Source organism: Dendrobates tinctorius, unplaced genomic scaffold, assembly GCF_039654945.1.
Source record: "Dendrobates tinctorius isolate UK_male_01 unplaced genomic scaffold, ASM3965494v1 ptg000011l, whole genome shotgun sequence".
In the NCBI taxonomy this organism is placed as follows: domain Eukaryota; kingdom Metazoa; phylum Chordata; class Amphibia; order Anura; family Dendrobatidae; genus Dendrobates; species Dendrobates tinctorius.
The window spans coordinates 52,305,135-52,329,205 of record NW_027361679.1 but is presented as its reverse complement, the minus strand read 5'-3'; the positions used below and the strand labels follow the sequence as shown (position 1 = coordinate 52,329,205).

The window sequence follows — 24,071 nt, the reverse complement described above, 5'->3', positions numbered from 1 at the left end:
AGAGTGTCCTCTGTATGTGGGTCGGGTGGCCTTTCAGTGATCCCAGTCACCCGACCCGCAGGAGGGCGATTTATAGCAGGTCATTTGGGCATGACTTTTCATGACGCCTACGTAGGCATCATGGGTCGTGAAGGGGTTAAGCTGGCATTTGAGCATTGGCAACATTTTTTGGAGGGCGCTAGACATCCTATACAAGTCTTTACTGATCATAAGAATCTGATCTATCTGGATGCTGCTAAACGTTTGAATGCCGGTCAAGCTAGATGGGCATTGTTTTTTGCCCGGTTCCATTTCTATTTTGCAGAGAGGGGTGGTGGTGGTAGCATTAGATTCTAAGTTGGAAAATAGCATTCTTAAAGCCCAGGATGCGTCACCAACTAACACTCCGTATGGGAAGTTATTTGTGCCTAAAGCCCTGAGGAGAGCTTTGTTTACGGAATGTCATAAGTCTCGTTTGGCAGGTCATCCAGGGAGTGCCAAAACTAGAAAGTCGATCGGTCGGAGTTTCTGGTGGCCGGGGTGGCTAAGAGAAATCGTCAAGTGGGTGCGTCAGTGTACCGTGTGCGCAAGGTCTAAGGCTTCTTATGCTCCGGCGGCAGGGTTGCTTTGCCCTTTACAGGTTGCTAGTTCTCCATGGACGCATCTTGCAATGGATTTTATCACCGACCTGCCAGTCTCTGAGGGTTTTTCTGTCATCTGGGTTGTAGTGGACCGGTTTAGTAAGATGTGTCATCTGGTCCCGTTCAATAAATTACCCTGCGCTAAGACACTTGCCAGGGCATTTGTGAAAGAGATTGTCAGACGTCATGGTGTTCCCAATGGAGTACCACAGTTTCTGGCTCGATTTTGGCGTGCCTTTTGTGTCAGACTTTAGGCTCATTTGTCATTTTTGTCGGGTTATCATCCGGAGTCCAATCGACAGACCGAGAGGAAAAACCAGGACGTTGAGTAGTTTGAGAGGTTTTGTAGCAGACAATCAGGAGATGTGGTCGGAATACCATTAGCTGAGTTTGCTTTCAATAATCATATGTCTTCTTTGGCTGGGTGTTCCCCTTTTTTTGTTTTTTTTGGGAAGCATCAATCTTTCGGTCCTTTTTCTAGGATTGGGACGGTGGTGCCTGAGGAGGAGAGTTTTTCTGGAAATTTGGAAAGGGTTTGGACCAGTGAGCGCCATAATCAGAATCAGGCTTATAGAAGGTCTAAGAAATATTTTGACAAGAGAAGAAGGGAGGCGAGGTTTGTTGTTGGGGACAAGGTTTGGTTGTCCTCTAGGAATCTGCATTTTAAGATCCCTTCTAAAAAGTTGGGGCCTAAGTTTGTAGGACCCTTCAAAGTGGTTCAGATTGTCAACTCGGCAGCGGTGAGATTAGACATTCCTTCGTCCTGGAAAATTAAGTCAGTTTTTCATGTATCTTTGCTGAAGAAAGTTGACACGCCAGATAAAGTGGCTATGCCGTCTGCTCCTCCAATTGATGAGGACTGCGAGTTTGAGTTTTCAAGCATTCTTGATTCCAGGTGGCACAGAGGAGGGTTACAGTATCTTGTGTCCTGGAAGGGTTTCGGTCCAGAGGACAATTCCTGGGTGAAAGCTGTGGACGTCTCAACCTCAAGGTTAATTAAGGCTTTTCAAAGGAGATTTCCGAATAAGGCCCGGCCTAGAGGATCCGGGGGATCCTCATTAAAGGGGAGGTACTGTTAGAATCTGTTTAGTTTGTGACTATCCGCCATTTTCTTGTGGTGTTCGGGCTGCTGGTCTTTTTCCCCTTGTGATGGGTTTGTCTTGTGTCAGGTGACTGTATCACTCTTTTTTAACCGGCACCTGTCTCCCAGTCCTTGCTGGACAACAGTGTTAATCTGCTTGAGTTCTGGCTTGGTGCTTTGCTTTGCCTTCTGTGTGTGTAATTTGTGCAGTGCTGTATCCTGTTGGTTTCTGCAGCCTTCTCTGTGTTTTCTATTAGGAGGTGACCCGTTTTTGTACCCAGTCCTTTGACCTTGCAGGGACCCCCCTCCCCCTATCTATAGGTCTTCGCTTGAGATTAACCTAGGATCGTTGGTGGGTCTATTCGCAAGGAATGGGTCACCCACTCCATCGTAGGGTATCAGCCTAGTCATAGTGCAGGGTCAGTTTTCCCCCTTCTACCCCAGTCCTGTGTTGCAGATTCATAACATTATGACAGTTACCAAAAGAAACCAATAGGAAAAATTTCCTATTGCCGGGTACTGGCCGGCAGATCTCAGCAAGTGCACTGCACATGTGCCCACCATTTTTTTTTCAAGGAAGATGATGCTGAACATTGTCTCTACCTGGAACATAGATGTTTCTCTGTCCCCAATCACGACGAACAGAATGCTCTACTGTATTTCTACTGTCCCATAAACACAAGAAGCAACAATATTTTGTGAAACCTCCTTGCATTCCCATTAGCAGACCAATCACTTCCAAATCTCCACAGATATTCCATTGATGATGTTTATATTTTATAGAATCCAAAACAACTGACAGATTTTCATAACTTTCCTTAAGATGTCATGAGTAAGCAATAGGGATTGATGGTTTCATATTTCCATTGTGAAGCAACACTGCTTTCAAACTTCTCTGGGATGAGTCAATAAACAAACCCAAATCTGCAACAAAATACTCTTGATTCAGTTCTTCAAAGAGGCCATTCACATTGCTACAGTACACCATTGGTCCATCAACTGTGAAAAATTGTGTTAAAGTGCTACTTCTGTTTCGGTAATAACACACTCTGACATCATCATGAAGAAGATTCTTCTATTTCAACCTAGATGAAAGAAGTTCAGCTTTTTCTTTTGACAATGAAAGGTCTCTGATGAAATCATTTAATTCATGTTGCCTGAAGCGTTCTGGCTGCTCGACTGCTCCATCAAGTACATACTCATCTTGACTTGAGGTCAGCTCCCTAGTCTTCATATTCTACTTCATTTTCATGCAATGGTGGTACAGGAACTGGCAAGGTACCATCATGTGGAACTGGCCTAATCACAGATTCAAATTCAGGGTAATTATTCTTATGTTTGTTCTTTGTAGAAAAGCCCTTCAGTTTGACAAAACAAAAGTAGCAGTCATCACTATGATTTTTAGGTTCTCTCCAAATCATGGAAGCAGCAAATGGCGTAGCCACTTTCCTTATATTCCACCAGTTACTAAGACCATTTTAACAACTAGAGCATATCACATGAGGGGCCCAGCTTTTGCCTTGATCACCAAGTGAACATTTAATGTACATCTCGTACATCTTTTAAGCTTTATGAGTGATTGAACGTACTTGGCCTTTTAGTGTAAAAGAACCACAGAGATAGCAGAATCTGTTCGGATGATTGATACACTGTCGGGGCATTTTTCTCCTTTAAATCAGATCAAACTGTAGAGTAAGTTCAGCTCAATGGTGGTGGCAAACTCAAAAAAAATGCCATGAGCCGACAAACTATATGTAGATATTTCCCCAGAAATGACAGAGTCAGCTTGTATTTAGATCTAATTTTACTCGAGGTAATCTGTTAGATAACTATATACAGTTGTGAGGTAAACGGGTCAGCCTGTTCCTTAAGGGCCTGTCACACTAAGCGATATCGCTAGCAATATCGTTGTAACGGCACTGGTTTTTGTGACGTAGCAGCGATATTGCTAGCGATATCGCTATGTCTGATACTTACCTCCGACCGCCTCCCCACTGATTATCGCTGATCGTGCGAGAGCGTCCTGGGCCATTTCTCGTCGTCAGCTTCCTGCTGGGCTTCCTGTGGCACTGACGAGCGACGCTTATACCTCACATGGCAATAACTGCATCTCAACTTTATGGAGTACCATATGTTTTAGTTTTCACTATATATTTATGTGTTGTGAAAAAACAAAACAGATTAGTTTTGGAATATTCACATATTGTTTGCTAGACTGTCTGCAAGTGAAACATCTGTTTTATATATCTGAATGGGGTTGTTTCTGCAATATATTCATATTTTTCTGCAGGCCCTTTTCAGATGCATGGAACAGCCCACATTCAGCAAATCTGCCACATGTGAATATATCCTTAAGGAACCTATAAAAATTAGATTATATTCAGTTGAACTTGACAATTTTTATGGGATCTGCAACTATATAATGTGTATAGCGGCCTCCCGAATATCTCCTGACAGATTACGTATTTTTCGCTTTGTAAGATGCACTTTTTTCCCCAAAGCTTAGGGGGAAAATGGGGGTGCGTCTTACAAAGCGGACATGCTTTACCAGGTGTAGGCCGCAGGGGTATCCGGGTGTCCAGCCACATCTCCGGGTGCACAGCGGTGTCTCCGGTGCCCAGCCCAGGGCTCTTTCGACATTTTGCGACAAGCCAAAGCCCCTGGGCTCTCTCTCTGTTTCCTCTGTGTGATTGACTCCGGCAATATGGCGGCCGCCACTGGTGATCTCGGGACTGAGATATCAAGAGATGAGATCTCAGCGCTGAAATCTCATCTCTCGTGATCTCAATCCCAAGATAACAATGTGCGCATGCGCCGCCCCCGGCGGCCACCGCCATATTGGCCTGTCGCTAAATGTCGGCAGAGCACCGGGCTGGGCACCGGAGACACAGCTGGGCACCCGGAGACACCCACAGCACTGCCAGACACCCGAAGACACCCAGACACGCCAGCGGCCTACACCTGGTAAATGTCGGCAGAGCCCCGGACTTGGCACCTGGAGACACCGCTAGGCACTGGAGACACCCACAGCACCGGCCAGCATTGCCGGGCACCCGGAGACACCCGGCAGCAGCACAAGCCCCCCAGCAGCAGCACAAGCCCCCCTGGAAGCAGCGTAAGCCCCCCTGGCAGCAGCACAAGCCACCCTGGTAGCAGCACAAGCCCCCCTGGCAGCAAGCACAAGCCCCCCATCAGCAGCACAAGCCCCCCTGGTAGCAGCTCAAGCCCCCTGGCAGCAGCACAAGACCCCCTGGCAGCGCGCTGCACATCAGAGAACCCTCTCATCCCTTCCTGCAGCCTGCAGTATCACCCCACTCCTGCCTCCTCCAGCAGCGACCCTGCGACCCCGCTTCACCGCAGCCACCACCACCCCCCGGTAAGCAATAAGACGCATGGATTATAAGAAGCACCACCATTTTATTAAAAAAATATTTTTTTCTTATTTTTCTCCTCAAAATTTGGGGTGTGTCTTATAATCCGGAGCATCTTATAAAGCGAAAAATATGGTATGTCAGGGAAGATAACAATCGGTGGTTAAAATAAAAAAAAGTCTGTGTTCAAGATCTGTGCCTGAACACTTAGTGTTCAGTACGGACCCCAAACTTTACTGTTTGGGGTCGCCCATCTCTACTCACAAATATTGACCAAAACATTTCCTCTATCACCAGCACCTCCCACCGGATGAATACTGTAGTGTAGGAGACATAGGCAGATGTCGCTGGAGCAAGTCAGAGTAGAAATGTAACACCAAGAGACTCAAGGATCCCTTAAAATATTACCTGGAATACAAGACATAAAATCAATCGATCACATCTAATTATTATACTCTAAATGATATTTATCATTTCATCCTATCTTATGAAAATCAATAAATGTTCAGTATGATGTCAATATATTTTGAGATTTGTTCTCCTAACAATTATCTAGAGGTAGTAGTGTGCACAAAGTTGTGGTTCTAAATGTGCAGTAATACTTGCAAAATATATAACTAAATAATTTTTTATCCTGTATGTGTTTTAGTGCAGATGAAAGATTTGATGCAACATTTCACACTAATGTCTTGGTGAATTCCTCAGGAGCTTGTCAATATATACCTCCAGGTAAGAGCCACTGTGCGTTATTTTGTATTAAATTTAACACAACTATCCATAATTATGCAGAAATTCATCCAGACATGTTCATCCTAGGACATAGGAGTTGTTCATTACTTTTATATTGATAACCTGTCATATCTATAATTCATCAATATAAGAACGCTGAGTGTCAGAAACCATTAAGAAGTGTACAAAGCTATGTGTTCTGCTCTATACGTCTGGCTGCCACGGGAGGTGCCAACAACTGATCAGTCAGGTTGCCAGGTGTCAGACCCCAACTGATCTTAAACTGATCACTTAATCCAGAAATAGGTAAACACTAGTGATGAGCGAGTATACTCGTTGCCTGGGTTTTCCCAGGTATACTCGGGTGGTCTCCGAGTATTTTGGCATGCTCGGAGATTTAGTTTGTGTCGACGCAGCTGCATGATTTGTGGCTGCTGGACAGGCTGAATACATGTGAGGAATGCCTGTTTGTTAGGGAATTCCCACATGTATTCAGGCTGTCTAGCTGTCTAGCAGCCGTAAATCATGCAGCTGCGTCGACACAAACTAAATCTCTGAGCACGCCAAAATACTCGGAGGGCACCCGAGCAACGAGTATACTCGCTTATCACTGTAAACACTACAAAGTAATGAACAGTTCATTTAAAGGGGTTGTCCAGTCAAAAAGTACAAGTCTGCAGTCACTCTATGCTCGCACTGTGTGCTGTGAGGATTCACCGGCACCAGGAGCAGCGGCCATGTGGTCACAAGTAGGCAATATGCATGCTCCTGGCCACATTCCGACTAGATGGGTGCAAGTGTACTAAGTAAGGCTGGAGACAGTCTAGTCGTAATGTGGTCGGGACTCTGCATATCACATGAACGCTACTCCAGACGCTGGTACCAGAGTCCTAACAGCATACAGTGCATGTGATGTGAGGATTCACAATGTGACTGCAGATGTGAATATAGACCTGTGGTTTTAGACCAGACAACCTTTAAGTAAAAATGTATTACCTGCATTAATTTATTTACTTATCTGGTCTGCGTTGTATTTACTCTTATATTCTCTAATAGGATAATTTATGCACAGGTCTATCATAATGAAACCTGCCACCTTTTGCTTAAAGATTACTTTTCACCAGGTCAAAAGTGGACAGTTTTAGTTCTAATTTTATTCATACTGCTCTGAGTTGAATTTTATTTATTTTTTTATATAATCTTTTATATGGTTCCTGATATAAGTGCTTTTTTATATTGTGTTAATTTGTATATTCTTCAACAAGGAAGTGTGGCTCACAGGATTATCTGGGAATGTGTCATTAGGCTGCTGTGCATAATTATCCTGTAAGTCACACTCCCTTTTAAGACCATAAAAATGAGCATATTGACTGTAATAAGTGTAAAGGCCCATATCTCTGGAGCTGTATGGCAAACTCAGAATACCTGGCAGAGACCAGTGACGTCACTTGCGAGGGTGGCGCTGCTCTCCTGCACTGCCGGCTATAATTACTGTTCATCTAAACAGACAACAGAGCACACATGGAGGAGACAGCGCACTGCGCACATTGCACGGGGAGGACAGCAGAGACAGCACCACCCCTGAAATGAGCGTCAATGATGGCGCTTGGTTTCAGGGAGGGGGCAGGGAATGTGACAGTAACTGCAGGGTTTGCCCCCTGCTCTGATAATGTTTTGTTTGAGTATCCCAGCATGCACTGGGATACTCAAACAAATTGTCATCACACAAGGGCAGCACGGTGGCTCAGTGGTTAGCACTGCAGCCTTGCAGCACTGGAGTCCTGGGTTCAAATCCCACCAAGGACAACATCTGCAAGGATTTTGTATGTTCTCCTTGTGTTTGCGTGGGAATCTAGATTGTGAGCCAGTGTTGATAATGTGTGCCAAAACTGTAAAGTGCTGTGGAATATGTTAGCGCTATATAAAAATAAAGATTATTATTATTATATAGAGAAAAAACATACAATAACTGTTAGACAGTGTAGTTAGTGAATGGTTCGGACTCAGTCAGTGAGTTAGTAACTACAAATTGAAAACTAAGAATTAACAGTAATGCCATAACTATAAATTAATTAATAGAGCTGATTGTGACACTGTTTTCTCATTACATACTTTAGATCGTGGTAGTGGTAGAAATTTCATTGACATGACTTACGTTTATTTGTGGAAAAACTCGTAAATTTGGCAAGAATTTAGAAAAATTTACAATTTTCAAACTTTTTAAGTTTTATGCCCTTGAATCAGAGTCATATCTCACAAAATAGTTAATAAATAACGTTTCCCATTACATCAGCACAATTTTTTAAACATACAGTAATTTCTTTTTGTAGGACGTTATAAGGGTTAAAATTTGACCAGCGAGCTCTAATTTTTACAAGAAAATTTATAAAACCATCATTTTTTTAAGGACTACCTCACTTTTGAAGTGACTTTGAGGGGCCTATATGACAGAAATACCCCAAAGTGACACAATTCTAATAACTGCACCCCTCAAGGTGCTAAAAACCACATTCAAGAAGTTTATTAACCCTTCAAGTGCTTCACAGGAATTAATGGAATTTGGAAAAAAATAAACATTTAACTTTTTTCAAAAAAAATTTCCTTTAGATCCATTTTTTTTTACTTTCACAAGGGTAACAGGAGAAAATGGACCCAAAAATTTGTTGTGCAATTTTTTCTGAGCGTGCCGATACCCCATATGTGGGGGAAAGCCAATGTTTGGGCTCATGGCAGGGCTCGGAAGAGAATCAGCTCCATCTGACTTTTTGAATGCAAAATTTGCTGGAATAATTAGCGGACACCATGTCGCGTTTGGAGTGCTCCTAATGTGCCTAAACAGTGGAAACCCCCCACATGTGACACCATTTTGGAAACTATACTTATCTAGATGTATGGTGAGCACCTTGAACCGACCGGTTGCTTCACAAAAGTTTATAATGTTGAGCCGTGAAAATAATAAATCACATTTTTCCCCTCAAAATACTTTTTCATTCCAAATTTTGCATTTTCATATGGGTAACAGGAGAAAATGGACCCCAAAATGTATTGTGCAATTTCTCCTGAGAACATCAATACCCCAAAAACTGGTCAAAAACTGAGGCACAGTGCAAACCTCGTAAGGGAAGTAGCGCCATATTGAAGTTCAGATTTAGCGGGATGGGTTTGAGTGTGCAATATCACATTGGCAGAGCCCCTGAAGTGCCAGCAGAACCACCCATAAGTGACCCCATTTTATAATTTACATGTCTCAATTAATTAATCTAGGTGTGCAGTCATCATATTGAGAGCACAGGTGTGTCACAGAATTTTATATCATTGAGCAGTGAAGAAAAAATAATTACAAACTGACCACCAAGATTTTGTGTTAGCACCAGATTTTCCATTTTCATACTGAGAAATGGGTAAAAATGGCACCAAAATGTGTCCCACAATTTCTGCTGAAAGTAGAAATACCCCATATGTGGCTGTATAGTATTGCTTAGCCACATGGCAAAACTTGAGAGGAATGGAAAACTCTTGCCTCCTGGAGCACAGATTTTCTTAGAATAGTTTGTGGACTCCATATACAAAGCCCCTCTAAGTTCTAGAAAAGCAGAATCCCCCAAGTAACTCCATTTTGGAAATTATACCCTTTGGGACTTTATCTACAGTTGTATTGACAATTTTGACTCCATGGGTTATTTCCAGAAAGAAGCAGTAGTGATGTTGCTGAATGAAAACTGCAAACTGCCATTGTAGTGACCAGTATGTTATACAGCCCAGTATGTTGTAGTGACCAGCTCATGCTTTTGGAGAAACACACCTGTAAATTAGGTGGGCTCTCATCGCTACAAAAATGCCCAACATGTGGATGCTAAATGTTGCTTAGACACACTGGGGCTAAGAAGGGAGGGGCACATTTGGATTTGGGAGCACATAATTTGCTGAATTTCTTTTTGGGGGGCGAGAAGCCATTTAGCATTTCCAGAACCTTTGTGCCACCAGTAACGTGCGAGCACTGTATATTTCCGTTAACAGATGACGGACCTGAGTGGAGTCTTGCTTTATTTGTGGATTGAGTTGAAGCTTTTATTGGGAACATTTTACATAACATTTAGGATAACAGTTATCCATCTATCTACTCTGAGCACTTACTTTGTGATTTTCATCTAAATCTCTGAGTGACGTGACAGACGAAATCCATTTTCTATAATGAGGCAGCAGAGTTACTCTGAATACAGTGTCTGACTTATTTTCAGCAGTGTCCTTCTTTTCAGAAGTGCACAAAACTGTGGTCCACCACGCTTTTATGCATGCTTAATGAGACAGACACCAGTGGATCACAGGTCCTACAGAGTCCACAGTGCCTCCATCTGCCTCATTAGAAGGGATTTTCCATCAGTGGTTCTGTCTGAATCACATATTTAAGAGATTTACATGGAAAACCTGGTGTAAATGCTCAACAGTGCACGTGATAAATGTGAGCCGAGCCTTACTGCGATCTTTGGGAGGCAGAATGAACAAATCAGCAAAAGCTGAAGAATTGTTTTTATTTATGTTTTACGCCATTTCTCATGCAGTATAAGTGACTTTATTCTTTTGGTCAGTTCAATTACATCAATACTAGATTTATATCAGGTTTTATGTTTGGCAGCTGTCACACACTAAAAGATGCTTTTTACTGCAAAAACTAGTTTTTTCATACCAATATTTTTATAATTTTTCCATATTTCAGTCGACAGAGTCATATGACTGCTTCTTTTTTGCAGGACGTGTTGACATTTTTATTGTTACCTTTTTTGCACGCTATTCTATTTTTGATCGCTTTCTATTCCATTTTTTGGAAAGCAGCAATTCACAAATTGTCTTATGATTTTTCTTTTATGTCGTTCCACATGTGGTAAAATTCATACAGCAGCTTTATTATTTTAGACAGTACATTTACAGCGATACTCCATTTATACAATATTTTTAGGTTTTGGCGCTTTTACACAACAAAAACTATTTTATAGAAAAAATAATTTTTGCATCACTTTGTTCTGAGGGCCGTAACTTTTATACTTTTCCGCTGACTGAGCTGTGTGGTGACTTGTTTTTTGCGGGACAAGATGATGTTTTCAGCATTTCAACTTGTATTAACAGTTGTCTTTTTGATCGTGTTTCATTGCACTTTTTGTTTGGCGGTATGATGATAAAGCATAGTTTTTGCCTCATTGTTTTTTTTTTTTTTTAAGCGGTAAACTAGTGGGACTTTTTTACATGTCAGTTCATTCCAGACGCGATGATACCAATTATGTGTACTTTTTTAAGAAAAATGTTTTTACATAAATCTATTTATTGGAATAATATATTTTTCATTTTTCTTTGTACTATATTTGTTCTTTTCTATATTTTTATAATTTTCAGTAACTTTTTTTTACTTTTTTACATTGCCCCACTATGGGACATCATCTTTACACTGATCTGATACTCTGAAATGCTTCTGCACTGCAAGGCATCGGAGCAGAGACTGACAGGCAGGGAGGAAGCGTGTCAGCGCCTGCTCTGAGCATGCGCTCACAGGCTACCTTCCCTGAAGGACCCCACGACCGTCTTACAGACCAGGGTTACCATAGACTCCATTAGTATAATGCGATGAGAGCAGACAGGGAGCTCACTCCCTCTGTGATGATCCTTGATGTCGCTGTCACCATTGACAGCATCATCTGGGAGTTAAACTACCGCGATTGGTGCTTGATCGTGGGCGTTGCTGCAGGATGTCAGCTTTAATATAGAGCTGCAACCCACACTTGATTGTGGCGCTGCTTAGCAGGCACCCGTGCAATCGAGAAGAAGTGTACATTTGGTGGTTTGCGGGAAAGCAACTCCCGCAGCGCCATACATATTCGGCACATGCCGTGAAGGGGTTAAAATACACTCACATGCAACATCAATAGCATATTAAGAACTCAAGTATACAATCATCTCTACATGGTACAAAAACCTCAGATGGCTTACACATAATTAACAATTCTTACTCCTAAAAATGTAGCCAAGACCTAGGCAATCCCTCACACATTTGGATCCTTTGCCCCAAAATCAAGCCATTATGGGAAAAAAATAAAACATTACTTAGAATTAATCTTTAAAATCAAAACAGACCTCACCCTTATTTAATCCTACTTAAACTAGATACACAACATCAATTATTAAATAAAAGCTTAAAAATCCTAAATTTTATGCCCGCAGGACTTCTAAGCTTACCTTTCTATATCCTTCATACTCCCTCTTAAACCACACACCTTTACCCACTTCTAACTCCTTTCATGTTTATTGGGTTTTCATAACTGTTATTATTCTTAGAATTGCTATTATCTAATGTGTTTTGTAATTCAATTTTAACATATTTTTTTAACCTATTTGTAAAGAATACTTTTTTTATTAAAAAGAGCAGAAGTTGGCTACTTTTGATCTGATGACAGATCCTCTCTAAGTCATTTTACTTGTAACACCATTTATACTACTTATGTAATAATATGATTAATAGTAAGGTTTGTTTTTTTTAATACAGATATAATGCCTTTTATAAGCATCTATGTTTAAGCCCTAACCACTTTTGTAATTTGTTTTTTTGTAAAATTCCCTAGCATTCCCCCTATCCTGCTGTTCACTATATTTTGTTTTTTTTTACATTATTTCATGTGACATTTCATTTGATACTCCGCTCAAACGAGAGATCACAGGAAGATGATTCTGCAGTCATTTCTCTGCAGCTTCTATCCCCATTTCCCCAAAGAAGACATCATCGGAGGGAAACACTATGATCACTTACCACACTTTTGTCACTGCCACACTCTGATGATGTCCTGTCGCAGGGAAGGGTATATAAAAGTGACTGCAGCTTCAGTGAATACCACCATATTTCATCTGTGACCGCTATCTAAATCTTCAATGGCCACCACCACAGTCCATGCTTCTATCAGCATTGTCTCTTTCCCTGAAATGAGACACCATTAGAGTGCGGTGATAGAAGCAGGGTGAGTGACAGCAATGCTGCCCTACAGCTTCTGTCACTGCCCTTAAATGAATCGTCATCAAGGGCTGTGCTGTTGTAACTTACATTTGCTTCTATCACCACCCCTGATGATGATTTGTTTGAGAATTTTGACAGAACTACCATTTTGCCTTTTCACAGTTGCTTATGCTTACCTAGCAATAGTCTGGTTTGTCCAAACATGAGTGACAAAGAACAGCCGCCAAATAACTCCAGTCTGTTGAAGATCTAAATGCATCAAAAAGGTACCCAATAGATATAGCACTAAATTACATTCTCTTTGTATGAACAGATAAAATGTATTTGCATTTTTCAGGTATTTTGAAGAGTACGTGTCACATTGATGTACGATGGTTTCCTTTTGATGTCCAAAAGTGCAAACTCAAATTTGGGTCTTGGACTTATAATGGCTGGCTACTTGATCTACAAATGTTAGATGCCGATATTTCCAGTTATATTTCTAATGGAGAATGGGATTTAGTAGGTAAGACTTTCAGAATAATCAGAAGCAAATCTTTTATGGAATTAAATGTCTGTATTGTATTGCATATTAAACAAATAGATCCTATACTATTACTATACAGTATGTTAGTAAGGAGTTGACTGCTTAAAAATCATACTGGTGCTATACTGGCCAAATAATCTCTGCCACTTTCAATTATGTAAGAAACTGTGATCATTTGTTTCTCACATTATATACTATATTAGCCAAAAGGAGCGGAAAATTTTCTGTTCTAACTATGGTGATTGCTGTATGGTGAGCCATAGAAGGTTGTGTTAGTCTTTTTTTTTTTAATCTAGCCTCCATGTTTTTCTTCACCACCATTAAAAATGACGGACGAATAAAAGCTTTTTGGACATTCGCTCTGAGTGTAAGTTTGATATTACTATAATATAGAGCAGCTTCCTTGGCCAGGACGGGTTTCACTCTTCATGCTGTGCATAGGTGTGATGGGCATTTAGTCTAGACAGCTGAAGCCATGGCTTGTTTGGAGCTGTAAGTAGAGTTTAAAAAGGTCCTGTAAACATACAGTTTTGATTCCTAAAAATTGGTAAAGTTGATCAAAGTGATCAAAGCTACAAGCATATGCGAGGGCTGGAATAACAGCTAAAGCCTTTTAAGTGGTAGGTGAATAATCATATGCTCTTTCTCGATCATAATCCAGTCTAACAATGCCCAGCAATGGAAGGAACATTTACTCACTTATTTGTCATTGATAGCACTTCCCTTGAATAAAAAAAACAATTGCTTGTTGCGTCAAACTGAAACTGTATGGGGGGCAGAACAACTGCAGAAAAATTTGTATGTACAAAAAAAAATACAATTATTGTATCATATAGATAGAATTAAGTGAGCTGCAATCAGCTTACTATATCATTGGTTCTTATTTTTATTTATTTATTTCACTCCCTTGTATAGCATCATCATATTCCTCAATGCTTTACAAACATTATCGGCACTGTCCCCATTGGGGTTCATAATCTAATTTCCCTATCAGTATGTCTTTGAAATGTGGGTGTAAACCAAAGTACCCAAGGAAACCCACGCAAACATGGGGAGAACATACAAATGTAGGTACATGAGCCAACTGGAGGGGTGGTCCTTTCGGCCACAGACAGACTTGAGACAGACACCGCTGTGCATTCAACAGGTCCTCTTTATTGGCCGTCCTCTCGATGACCGCAGTACCACACAGCAGCTGCACGACAACTTCTGCACACAGGCCCGTGTACCTTCACTTTCTTCCTTTTCCTAATTGACATCCCTCGCGGTTCTTTCACTGTGGCTGCCCTAGGCCTACCACCACAGCACTTCACCCGTCCGAGTCCGTCCGTCTGGTACCCCCGGGCCTTCTCTGTCCTGCGGCTCTCCTGTCAGGGCCATCCCCCTGACTGTCTTCCTCCTCAGTCCTTTCTGGAGCTTCTTCTCTGTCCGTCTCTCCCTTCAGTCTTCTCCTCTCCTGAGCTCCTCTCCCTGGACTGGCTCCCTTCTGGAATTCTCTACCCCTTCTTATATCCCCTGTCTCTGGGAATTCCCCACTAGACCTCCTGTAACTCTGCCCCCCATGACTCTGCGGTTTCGTATCCTTAAGCTGATTTAAAGCCCTTTTCTCACTGCTCTCTACTGCCATCTTGAGGCCAAACTACAGTATTACACCATCTTCTGTTTCTGCTGTCTTTGGTCTCCCCCTAGTGGCCAAACCCAGTACTTCACCATCCTTCTCCTATTTCTAGCTGTCTCCCACCTTCATATCCAGCAGTCCACGTCAAGCACACTGTACATTACCCTCCTGCTGCAGACAAGTCCATAGGTCAGTCCACTTCCCCTACACAAAATCCTTGCAGATGCTGTCCCTGGTTGGATTTGAAATCAGGTTATTGACTTTAACCTCTTCATGACCTTGTGGTTTTCCATTTTTTCGTTTTCATCTTTTGCCCCCCTTCTTACCAGAGCTATAACTTTTTTATTTTTCTGTCAATATGGCCATGTGAGAGCTTGATTTTTATGAGACGACTTATACTTTTGAACAACACCATTGGTTTTGCCATATTCTGTACTGGAAAACAGCAAAGAGTGGAGAAATTACAAAAAAAAGTGCAATTCCACAATTGTTTTATTTTTTTACCATGCTCACTAAATGCTAAAACTGACCTGCCATTATGACTCTCCAGGTCATTGTGTTTGCAGATACCAAACATGTATAGGTTCTTATTTACTTATGTGGTGAAAGAAAATTCAAAGTTTGTAAAAAATAAAACAAAAAAGGCTTTTTCCAAGACCCATAGCCTCTCCATTTTTCGATATATTAGGGTTTGTGCACACGATCAGGAATGACTGCATCTGACGTCACCTGCGTTTTTGATGCTTTTTTTAAATGCGTTTTTTATGTGTTTTTTCTGCATGCGTTTTTTTGTCACTTGAAATAACGCTAATTGAAAGTTGGCTTCTGGAAAGGAAATAAAAGTGATTTCATGTTTGCAGATACAGTGCCTTGCGCAAGTATTCGGCCCCCTGGAACTTTTCAACCTTTTCTCACATATCATGCTTCAAACATAAAGATACTAAATGTTAATTTTTGGTGAAGAATCAATAAAAAGTGGGACACAGTTGTGAAGTTAAATGAAATTTATTGGTTATTTTACATTTTTGTGGAAATACAAAAACTGAAAAGTGGGGTGTGCAATATTATTCAGCCCCTTTAACTTAATACTTTGCTGCGCCACCTTTTGCTGTTATTACAGCTGCAAGTCGCTTTGGGTATGTCTATATCAGTTTTGTACATCGAGAGACTAAAATTCTTGCCCATTCTTCCTTGGCAAACAGCTCTAGCTCAGTGAGTTTGGATGGAGATCATTTGTGAACAGCAGTTTTCAACTCTTTCCACAGATTCCATTGTAGATTTTGCTTTATGTTTGGGATCATTGTCTTGTTGGAAGACAAATCTCCATCCCAGTCTCTGGTCTTTTGTAGACTCCAACAGGTTTTCTTCAAGAATGGTCCTGTATTTGGCTCCATCCATCTTCCCATCAATTTTAACCATCTTCCCTGTCCCTGCTGAAGAAAAGCAGGCCCGAACCATGATGCTGCCACCACCTTGTTTGACAGTGGGGATGGTGTGTTCAGGGCGATGAGCTGTGTTGCCTTTACACCAAACATATCGTTTGGCATTGTTGCCAAAAAGTTCGATTTTGGTTTCATCTGACCAGTGCACCTTCTTCTGTATGTTTGGTGTGTCTCCCAAGTGGCTTTTTGCAAACTTTAAACTACACTTTTTATGGATATCTTTGAGAAATGGCTTTCTTCTTGCCACTCTTCCATAAAGGCCAGATTTGTGCAGTGCACGACTGATTGTTGTCCTATGGACAGACTGTCCCACCTAGGCTGTAGATCTCTGCAGTTCATCCAGAGTGATCATGGGCCTCTTGGCTGCATCTCTGATCAGTCTTCTCCTTGTTTGAGATAAAAGTTTAGAGGGACGGCCGGGTCTTGGTAGATTAGCAGTGGTATGATACTTCTTCCATTTCAATATGATCACTTGCACAGTGCTCCTTGGGATGTTTAAAGTTTTGGAAATCATTTTGTATCCAAATCCGGCTTTAAACTTCTCCACAACAGTATCACGGACCTGCCTTTAGTGTTTCTTGGTCTTCATGATGCTCTCTGTGCATCAAACAGAACCCTGAGACTAGAACAGAGTTGATGCATTTATATGGAGACTTGGTTACACACTGGTGGGTTATATTTATCATCATTAGTCATTTAGCACAACATTGGATCATTCAGAGATCCACAATGAACTTCTGGAGTGAGTTTGCTGCACTGAAAGGAAAGGGTCCGAATAATATTGCAAGCCCCACTTTTCAGTTTTTGTATTTCCACAAAAATTTAAAATAACCAATACATTTTGTTCAACTTCACAATTGTGTCCCACTTGCTGTTGATTCTTCACCCAAACTTTACATTTGGTATCTTTATGTTTGAAGCATGATAACTGTGAAAAGGTTGAAAAGTTCCAGGGGGTCGAATACTTTTGCAAGGCACTGTATATTGGGGGTATGTGCACACGGTCAGTAAATGCTGCAGGTTGGACGCAGCGTACATCAGCAGCGTCCAACCTGCAGCATCCAGCTGGTACAGCATAGTGGATGGGATTTCAAGAAATCCCATGTCCACTATGCTTGCGTCAACGCCCATGGCTCACCTGCAGAGATGGACATGCGGTGTGTCTTTCCAGACTGCACTATGTCAATTTATGTAGTGGAGATGCTCAGTCTCCTCTGCGTAAATTACTCTTACACTTTCATTAGATTCGGTATAACCGCATTATCTTCCTAATCACATTCGTATTACGTGCGAGAATGCAGCTTACTATGCATGTGTACTAATTTACATAATGGTGAATCTTGTGACACAGCTGGACATACATGACACAGAAAGTGGAGGAAGAGAGAGGTCCCCTCCTTTTTGTAATAAATGATAATTTTAAAAAAATAGCGTGGGGTCCCCCTATATTTGTTTACCAGCCAGAGAAAAGCAGACTACTGGGACTGGTATTTCAGTATGGTAAGGATCCAATATCCATGAACCTTTCCAGCCTAATAATACCAGGCAGCAGCAGTCTGCTTACCTAGGATGGTTAGCAAAAATTGTGGGATCCCCTCCAAAAAAAATAGCTTGGGATCCCTCTATTTTTGTTAACCATCCAAGATAAAAGCAAAAATGCTGTGGCCTAGTATTCTCAGGCTGGCGAGGCCCAATGATTTTGGCCCTCATCAGCCTAAAAATAGCAGCCCACAGCCGCCCCACAATTGGCACATCCAGATAATAAATTTACCTTGATGTCCAGAGCAGCACAGAAGCTTCACCAAAATCTTGAGGTAAATTGGATATTACTTCATCCGGAACTCCGTGTAGCTGAAAAACATTCTGTACAATAAGATCTGCTGTCTGTTTGGCTGTCAGTAAACCGGTACCCGGGATGAAATGAGCAGCCTTGGTTAACCGGTCGACCACTACTAAAATCGTGTACTTTCCTTTCGAAGTAGACAACTCTATGATAAAATCCATTGAGATAAACCCCCAGGGATGAGATGGGATAGGAATAGATTGCAACAGTCCAATTGGTGAGGAGCAGGGAATTTTTGATCTGGCACGTACCTCACATGACGAAACGTAATGTTGAACGTCTTTCCGGTAGGTCGGCCACCAAAAGAAGCGAGATACGAATTCCTGAGTTTTCTGGACTCCTCTATGGCTGGCAATCTTAGAATCATGCATTAATTTTAGTACACTTAATCTCACCCTTTCCGGAATATACAGACGTAGTCCCTGGAACCAAAGTCTGTTTTTCAAGGTTAGGTTTACCTTATTGGGTGGTCGGTTCAAAAGTGGATCCACAGCGTAAGCCTCCTTAATATCTGTTAATAGATCTTGATAGTGTAACACCTCTATGAAGTTACTTTCTGAGAGTATGGTCCTTGGAGGCGAGGCCAGGGTTACGTCATCCGAATGAATCCTAGACAGTGCATCGGCCTTCCCGTTGCGAGAGCCCGGCCTATAGGAAATAATGAAATCAAACTGGTTAAGAAATAGATTCCACCGAGCCTGTCTGGGTGTTGGACATCTTGCCGACCTCATGAATTCAATTTTATTGGTCTTCAAAACAATTTTCATGTTATCTTTTCTGAAGAATGTTCTTTGCAGACATTTTCCCCACAAGTGGTACATTTTCGCTCAGTTTTCCTATCTAAATTTCTTGGACAAATGAAACAACTAGAGTTGAGCGACTTTTGATTTTTTAGGGTCGAGTTTCGTTTCATGAAACCCGACTTTTCCAAAAGTCGGGTCGAGCAAAATCGGCCGACTATAGGGAAAAGTCGGGGGTCCGACCGAAACACGAAACCCAATGTAAGTCAATGGGGAATTAAAGTTGGCAGTGAGAGGAGGACAGGAAACACACCTACAGTGCCCATTTGAATGCCAAAAGCATCAATTCTTCTTACTTAAGCTTGTCAACCTTAATTAACTTCATAATACTAGTTACGCACTGAAATATGGGGGTTATTTGGCTAAAGTTGTGGGGGGGTAGGGCTGGCTCCAGGTTTTCATGTGCCCTGGGCAAAAGAGCGCCCCTTTAACACATACCACAACTCATGATGCTCTGATACAGCAGAGAAATAGCGGTATAGTACAATGAAAAATGCTTCACTTTTTACATCTCATGACGAGGCACATCTATTTCTCCATACAGAATCATTGGTCCCATATAATGTTTGAAACAGTATATGATGAGCTCCACATAATGCTACAGTATATGTTGGTCCCCATGGATGAAGCTCCACTGTGTTATGGGCCCAGATAATGCTCCAAACATAATGGGCCCCATTTCTAATGCTCTAGTGTATAATGGGCCCTGTAAATGCTGCTCCAGTGTCTGATGTCCACCTTTGGAATGTTCCAGTGTATGGTGGGCCCCATCTATCATTCTCCAGAGTATAGTGCTCCCCAAAAATTGCTGTCCCAATATTGAAAACAATGAAATAAGTCTCCTCGCTAGGGAATCCCTGTACTAGTCTGGACTCCTCGTCGTCCCCATCTTCCATCTCACTGCACAGCATTTCAACCTTGCAAGTGCTGTGATCCTGAGCAAGCAGGGGGGGGCCCACTCGTTGGTGACGGCACTGGCACAGGGCCCCTGATAGTACGGTTGTGTGTCTGACGGCGTGTGTGCCAAACCTGCACTTTCATCTGCAGCTTCCTCTTTGTCACTGTGTAAGATGGAACTGTATATGCGAAGGGTAACCTGAGTTTCATCAGGGTCAGATTCAGGCCATGTAGCGTGCGAGGGGAATGTAGTGGTCTGGGTCAATGTACCAGCAGATTCATCGAGCAGTGGCTGGGCATCAGTGCACTTGTGTCGTCCCCAGGAGTACGGTCGCCACAGTGGCATTACCTTCCTCCTAGGGAGTGTGATGTCATGCTTGGGAGCAACGAAGGATCTCTCTAGCAGGTTAACTTATTGGGCGGCGTTATTCCCACGAGTCACGACCCCCCAAACAGCGTTCATGAAGGCAAAGTGTTTGTTTTACGTGGGCAGTATGGTTGCAAAGCTGAACCTTAAAGGAATGTCCAGAAGGGCACCACCAGGAGTGGAGCCTACGGCGTAATTTGACTCAACATGGGCAACCTCAACCATCCAGCCACAAAAAAGATGCACACATTGCAAGCTTAATTCCGTTAACGAACGAGACTCCGTCATGCCCCATGGTCCGAGTCCGGCTTATTAGAGGGACACGCGAGGCTCTGGCACGTGAGATTGGCCAATAACTGGTGTGTCATGCCCTAACATGTCCGTGGCTGCATGTGCGCTACACTGAAAAGGCCAGCGTTTGTCGCTTACAGGTGCAGCTAACCCGCTGAACAACGTTAGTGATGGGGATCTGGGATTACAATTATTACCCGCGAACGATGATTTCCCAATAAGTGCCGGTCAACCGCAGTTCCGGAATTAGGCCTAACCGTCATTCCTGAAAAAATGAAAAACTTACGTGTGCAAACCACAGGTGCTGTAGCTTGCTTAACAGCTTGCCAGCCGTTCTCAGGCCCAGTATGGATTACACGTGATTGCACAAAGATGAGAAAGGGTACCGTATCCCCGGATAATATGTATGGATAGCATAGTGTACACATTCAAAATATATGTCTATAGATCAGGAGGCAGGCTCAAACGGTGTCAGGCCCAGTATGGATTACACATGATTGCACAAAGGTGAGAAAGGGTACCGTATCCCCGGATAACATTTATGGATAGCATAGTGTACACATTCAAAATATATGTCTATAGATCAGGAGGCAGGCTCAAACGGTGTCAGGCCCAGTATGGATTACATGTGATTGCACAAAGGTGAGAAAGGGTACCGTATCCCCGGATAACATGTATGGATAGCATAGTGTACACATTCTAAATATATGTCTATAGATCAGGAGGCAGGCTCAGACGGTGTCAGGCCCAGTATGGATTACACGTGATTGCACAAAGGTGAGAAAGGGTACCGTATCCCCGGATAACATGTATGGATAGCATAGTGTACACATTCAAAATATATGTGTATAGATCAGGAGGCAGGCTCAAACGGTGTCAGGCCCAGTATGGATTACACGTGATTGCACAAAGGTAAGAAAGGGTACCGTATCCCCGGATAACATGTATGGATAGCATAGTGTACACATTCAAAATATATGTCTATAGATCAGGAGGCAGGCTCAGACGGTGTCAGGCCCAGTATGGATTACACGTGATTGCACAAAGGTGAGAAAGGGTACTGTATCCCCGGATAACATGCATGGATAGCATAGTGTACACATTCAAAATATATGTCTATAGATCAGGAGGCAGGCTCAGACGGTGTCAGGCCCAGTATGGATTTGACGGCCCAGACTACACAGCGGAGGAGCAGGGAGAGGTAAAGACTGCAAATGCTGGGGCCCAGCCCAAGCAAGGGTGGCCCACTCGTGGGCGTCGGTACTGGCACTGGGCCCCTCATAGTACGGCGGTGTGTCTGATGGCGGGTGTGCACCACCACCGTCAGAGACACTTGATTACACTATGAGGGACCCTGTGCCAGTGCCCGCGCCCAAGAGTCGGCCTACCCACCTGTCCAGGGCAACGGCACTCGCACGGTTTCATGTGCTAGGTGGTGACCACGGCCATGGGGGGGAGGCAGCACAGTTAGGGAGTTTTAGAAAGTGGCATATGTTGATGTTGGACATTCAGTTGATGCAAAAGGCGAAATTGTTCAAGTCCCAGGAAGAGGAGGACCAAAGCAAGCCATTTTTCTGTCACCCTATGTGTGATCAGGGTAAGGTGGGACAAAATCCTTGGAAACCCATGCATGGTTCATTTTAATGAAGGTTAGATCATCCACATTTTGGGTTGACAGACGGGTCCTTTTTTCTGTCAGGATTGATCCAGCTGCACTGAAGACCCTTTCCGATAGCACAATTGCAGCTGGGCAAGCAAGCTCCTGTAAGGCATATTGTGCCAATTCAGGCCAGGTGTCCAGTTTAGCGGCCCAATAGTCAAAGGGGAATGACCTGTGTGGGAGAACATCGATATGGGAGGAAAAGTAGTTTGTAACCATAGTTGACAACTGCTGTCTCCTGTCACTTTCCATCGATGCAGTATTACCAGTTGTGTGAGCGGTACTTGAAAAATCAGTCCACATCATTGTCATGAAACCCCTGTCTCCAACGCCACTTTTGCTGTGTGCACCACAAACACCTCTGCCAAGCTGCCCCCGGCCCGTACGGCTCGTGTGAGAACCATCACCGCTGCTGTGTGCTGGGAATGCCTCAACCAACCGGTTTACCAGAGCTGCTTGTTTATTAGCCAATATTAGGTCAAGGTTCTCGTGTGGCATGATGTTTTGTAATTTGCCTTTATAGCGTGGATCCAGGATCCTGGCCAACCAGTAGTCGTCATCGTTCATCATTTTGGCAATGCGGGGGTCCCTTTTTAGGATCTGCAAGGCAAAATCTGACATGTGGGCCAATGTTCCCGGTGTCAATGATGCACTGCGAGTGCTGGTTGGAGGAGCACTTTCTGGCAAATCAACAACCCTCCAGTCACGCACAAACCCTGTACCAGACCTTGCCACGCCAACATTTTCACTTGCCCCACGAGATGCATCCTCCTCCCCTAAGTAATCATCCCCATCATCATCCTCCTCATCCTCTTCTTCCTCCACCTCGTCCAGGAGAGGTCCCTGAGCAGACAATGGCTGAATGTCATCAAGGATTCCCTCCTCCTCTTCCTCCTCGTCTACATTGGCTGCAGACGCCTGCTCCTTAAGGTGCGTCAAAGTTTGCATGAGCAGACGCATAAGTGGGATGCTCATGCTTAGGATGGCGTCGTCTGCGCTTACCAGCCGTGTGCATTCCTCAAAACACTGAAGGACTTTACAGAGGTCTTTCAGCTTCGACCACTGCACACCTGTCAACTCCATGTCTGCTCTCAAAGTGCCTGGCTGTGTATCCTCCCACAAATGCATTATGGCCTGCCTCTGTTCGCACAGTCGCTCAACCATGTGCAGGGTGGAGTTCCACCTTGTTGCAATGTCGATAATGAGGCGGTGGTTGGGAAGGTGGAGCAAACACTGCAGCTTCTGCATACGAATGGAGTGTACGGGCAACCGGCAGATGTGCGCGCACAGTCTTCGCACCTTCTGGAGCAGGGCTGTTAACTCCGGATAATTGTTGAGGAAGCACTGCGCCACCAGGTTCAAGGTGTGAGCCAAGCAAGGTATGTGGCTGAGTTTTGAAAGGGCTATGGCTGCCACAAAATTACGGCCGTTATCACTAACTACCTTGCCTGCCTCAATATGTAGACTGCCCAGCCATGACTCAGTTTGTCGCTGAAAGTACTCGGCCAGCACCTCCGCGGTGTGTCTGTCGCCCAAACACATCATCTGCAACACAGCCTGCTGATGCTTTCCACTAGCTGCTCGATAGGGGGACACCTCGTGTGCAACAGTGGCAGCTGCAGATGGAGTGCTCGTACGACTGCGCTCTGTGGACGAGCTTTTGCTTCTGGAGGAGGAGTAGGAGGAGGAGGGTCGAACGCCTACAGCCAACTGTTTCCTATACCGTGGGCTAGGCAGCACTGTCCCACCACCGCTGTCCCCTGTGGACCCTGCATCCACCACATTAACCCAGTGTGCAGTGATGGACACGTAACGGCCCTGGCCATACCGGCTGG

At 43.3% G+C, this 24,071-nt stretch overlaps 1 protein-coding gene across 1 annotated transcript in view; it reads left to right on the top strand.

Moving 5' to 3' along the window:
• Window positions 1-24,071, top strand: part of LOC141047209 (neuronal acetylcholine receptor subunit alpha-7-like) — a 373,011-nt gene that overhangs the window by 171,070 nt on the left and 177,870 nt on the right. Inside the window, exons 5-6 of the mRNA XM_073542164.1 lie at window positions 5,722-5,801; window positions 13,130-13,297. Coding sequence (XP_073398265.1) covers window positions 5,722-5,801; window positions 13,130-13,297 — 248 coding nt within the window. The remainder of the gene's footprint in view (window positions 1-5,721; window positions 5,802-13,129; window positions 13,298-24,071) is intronic.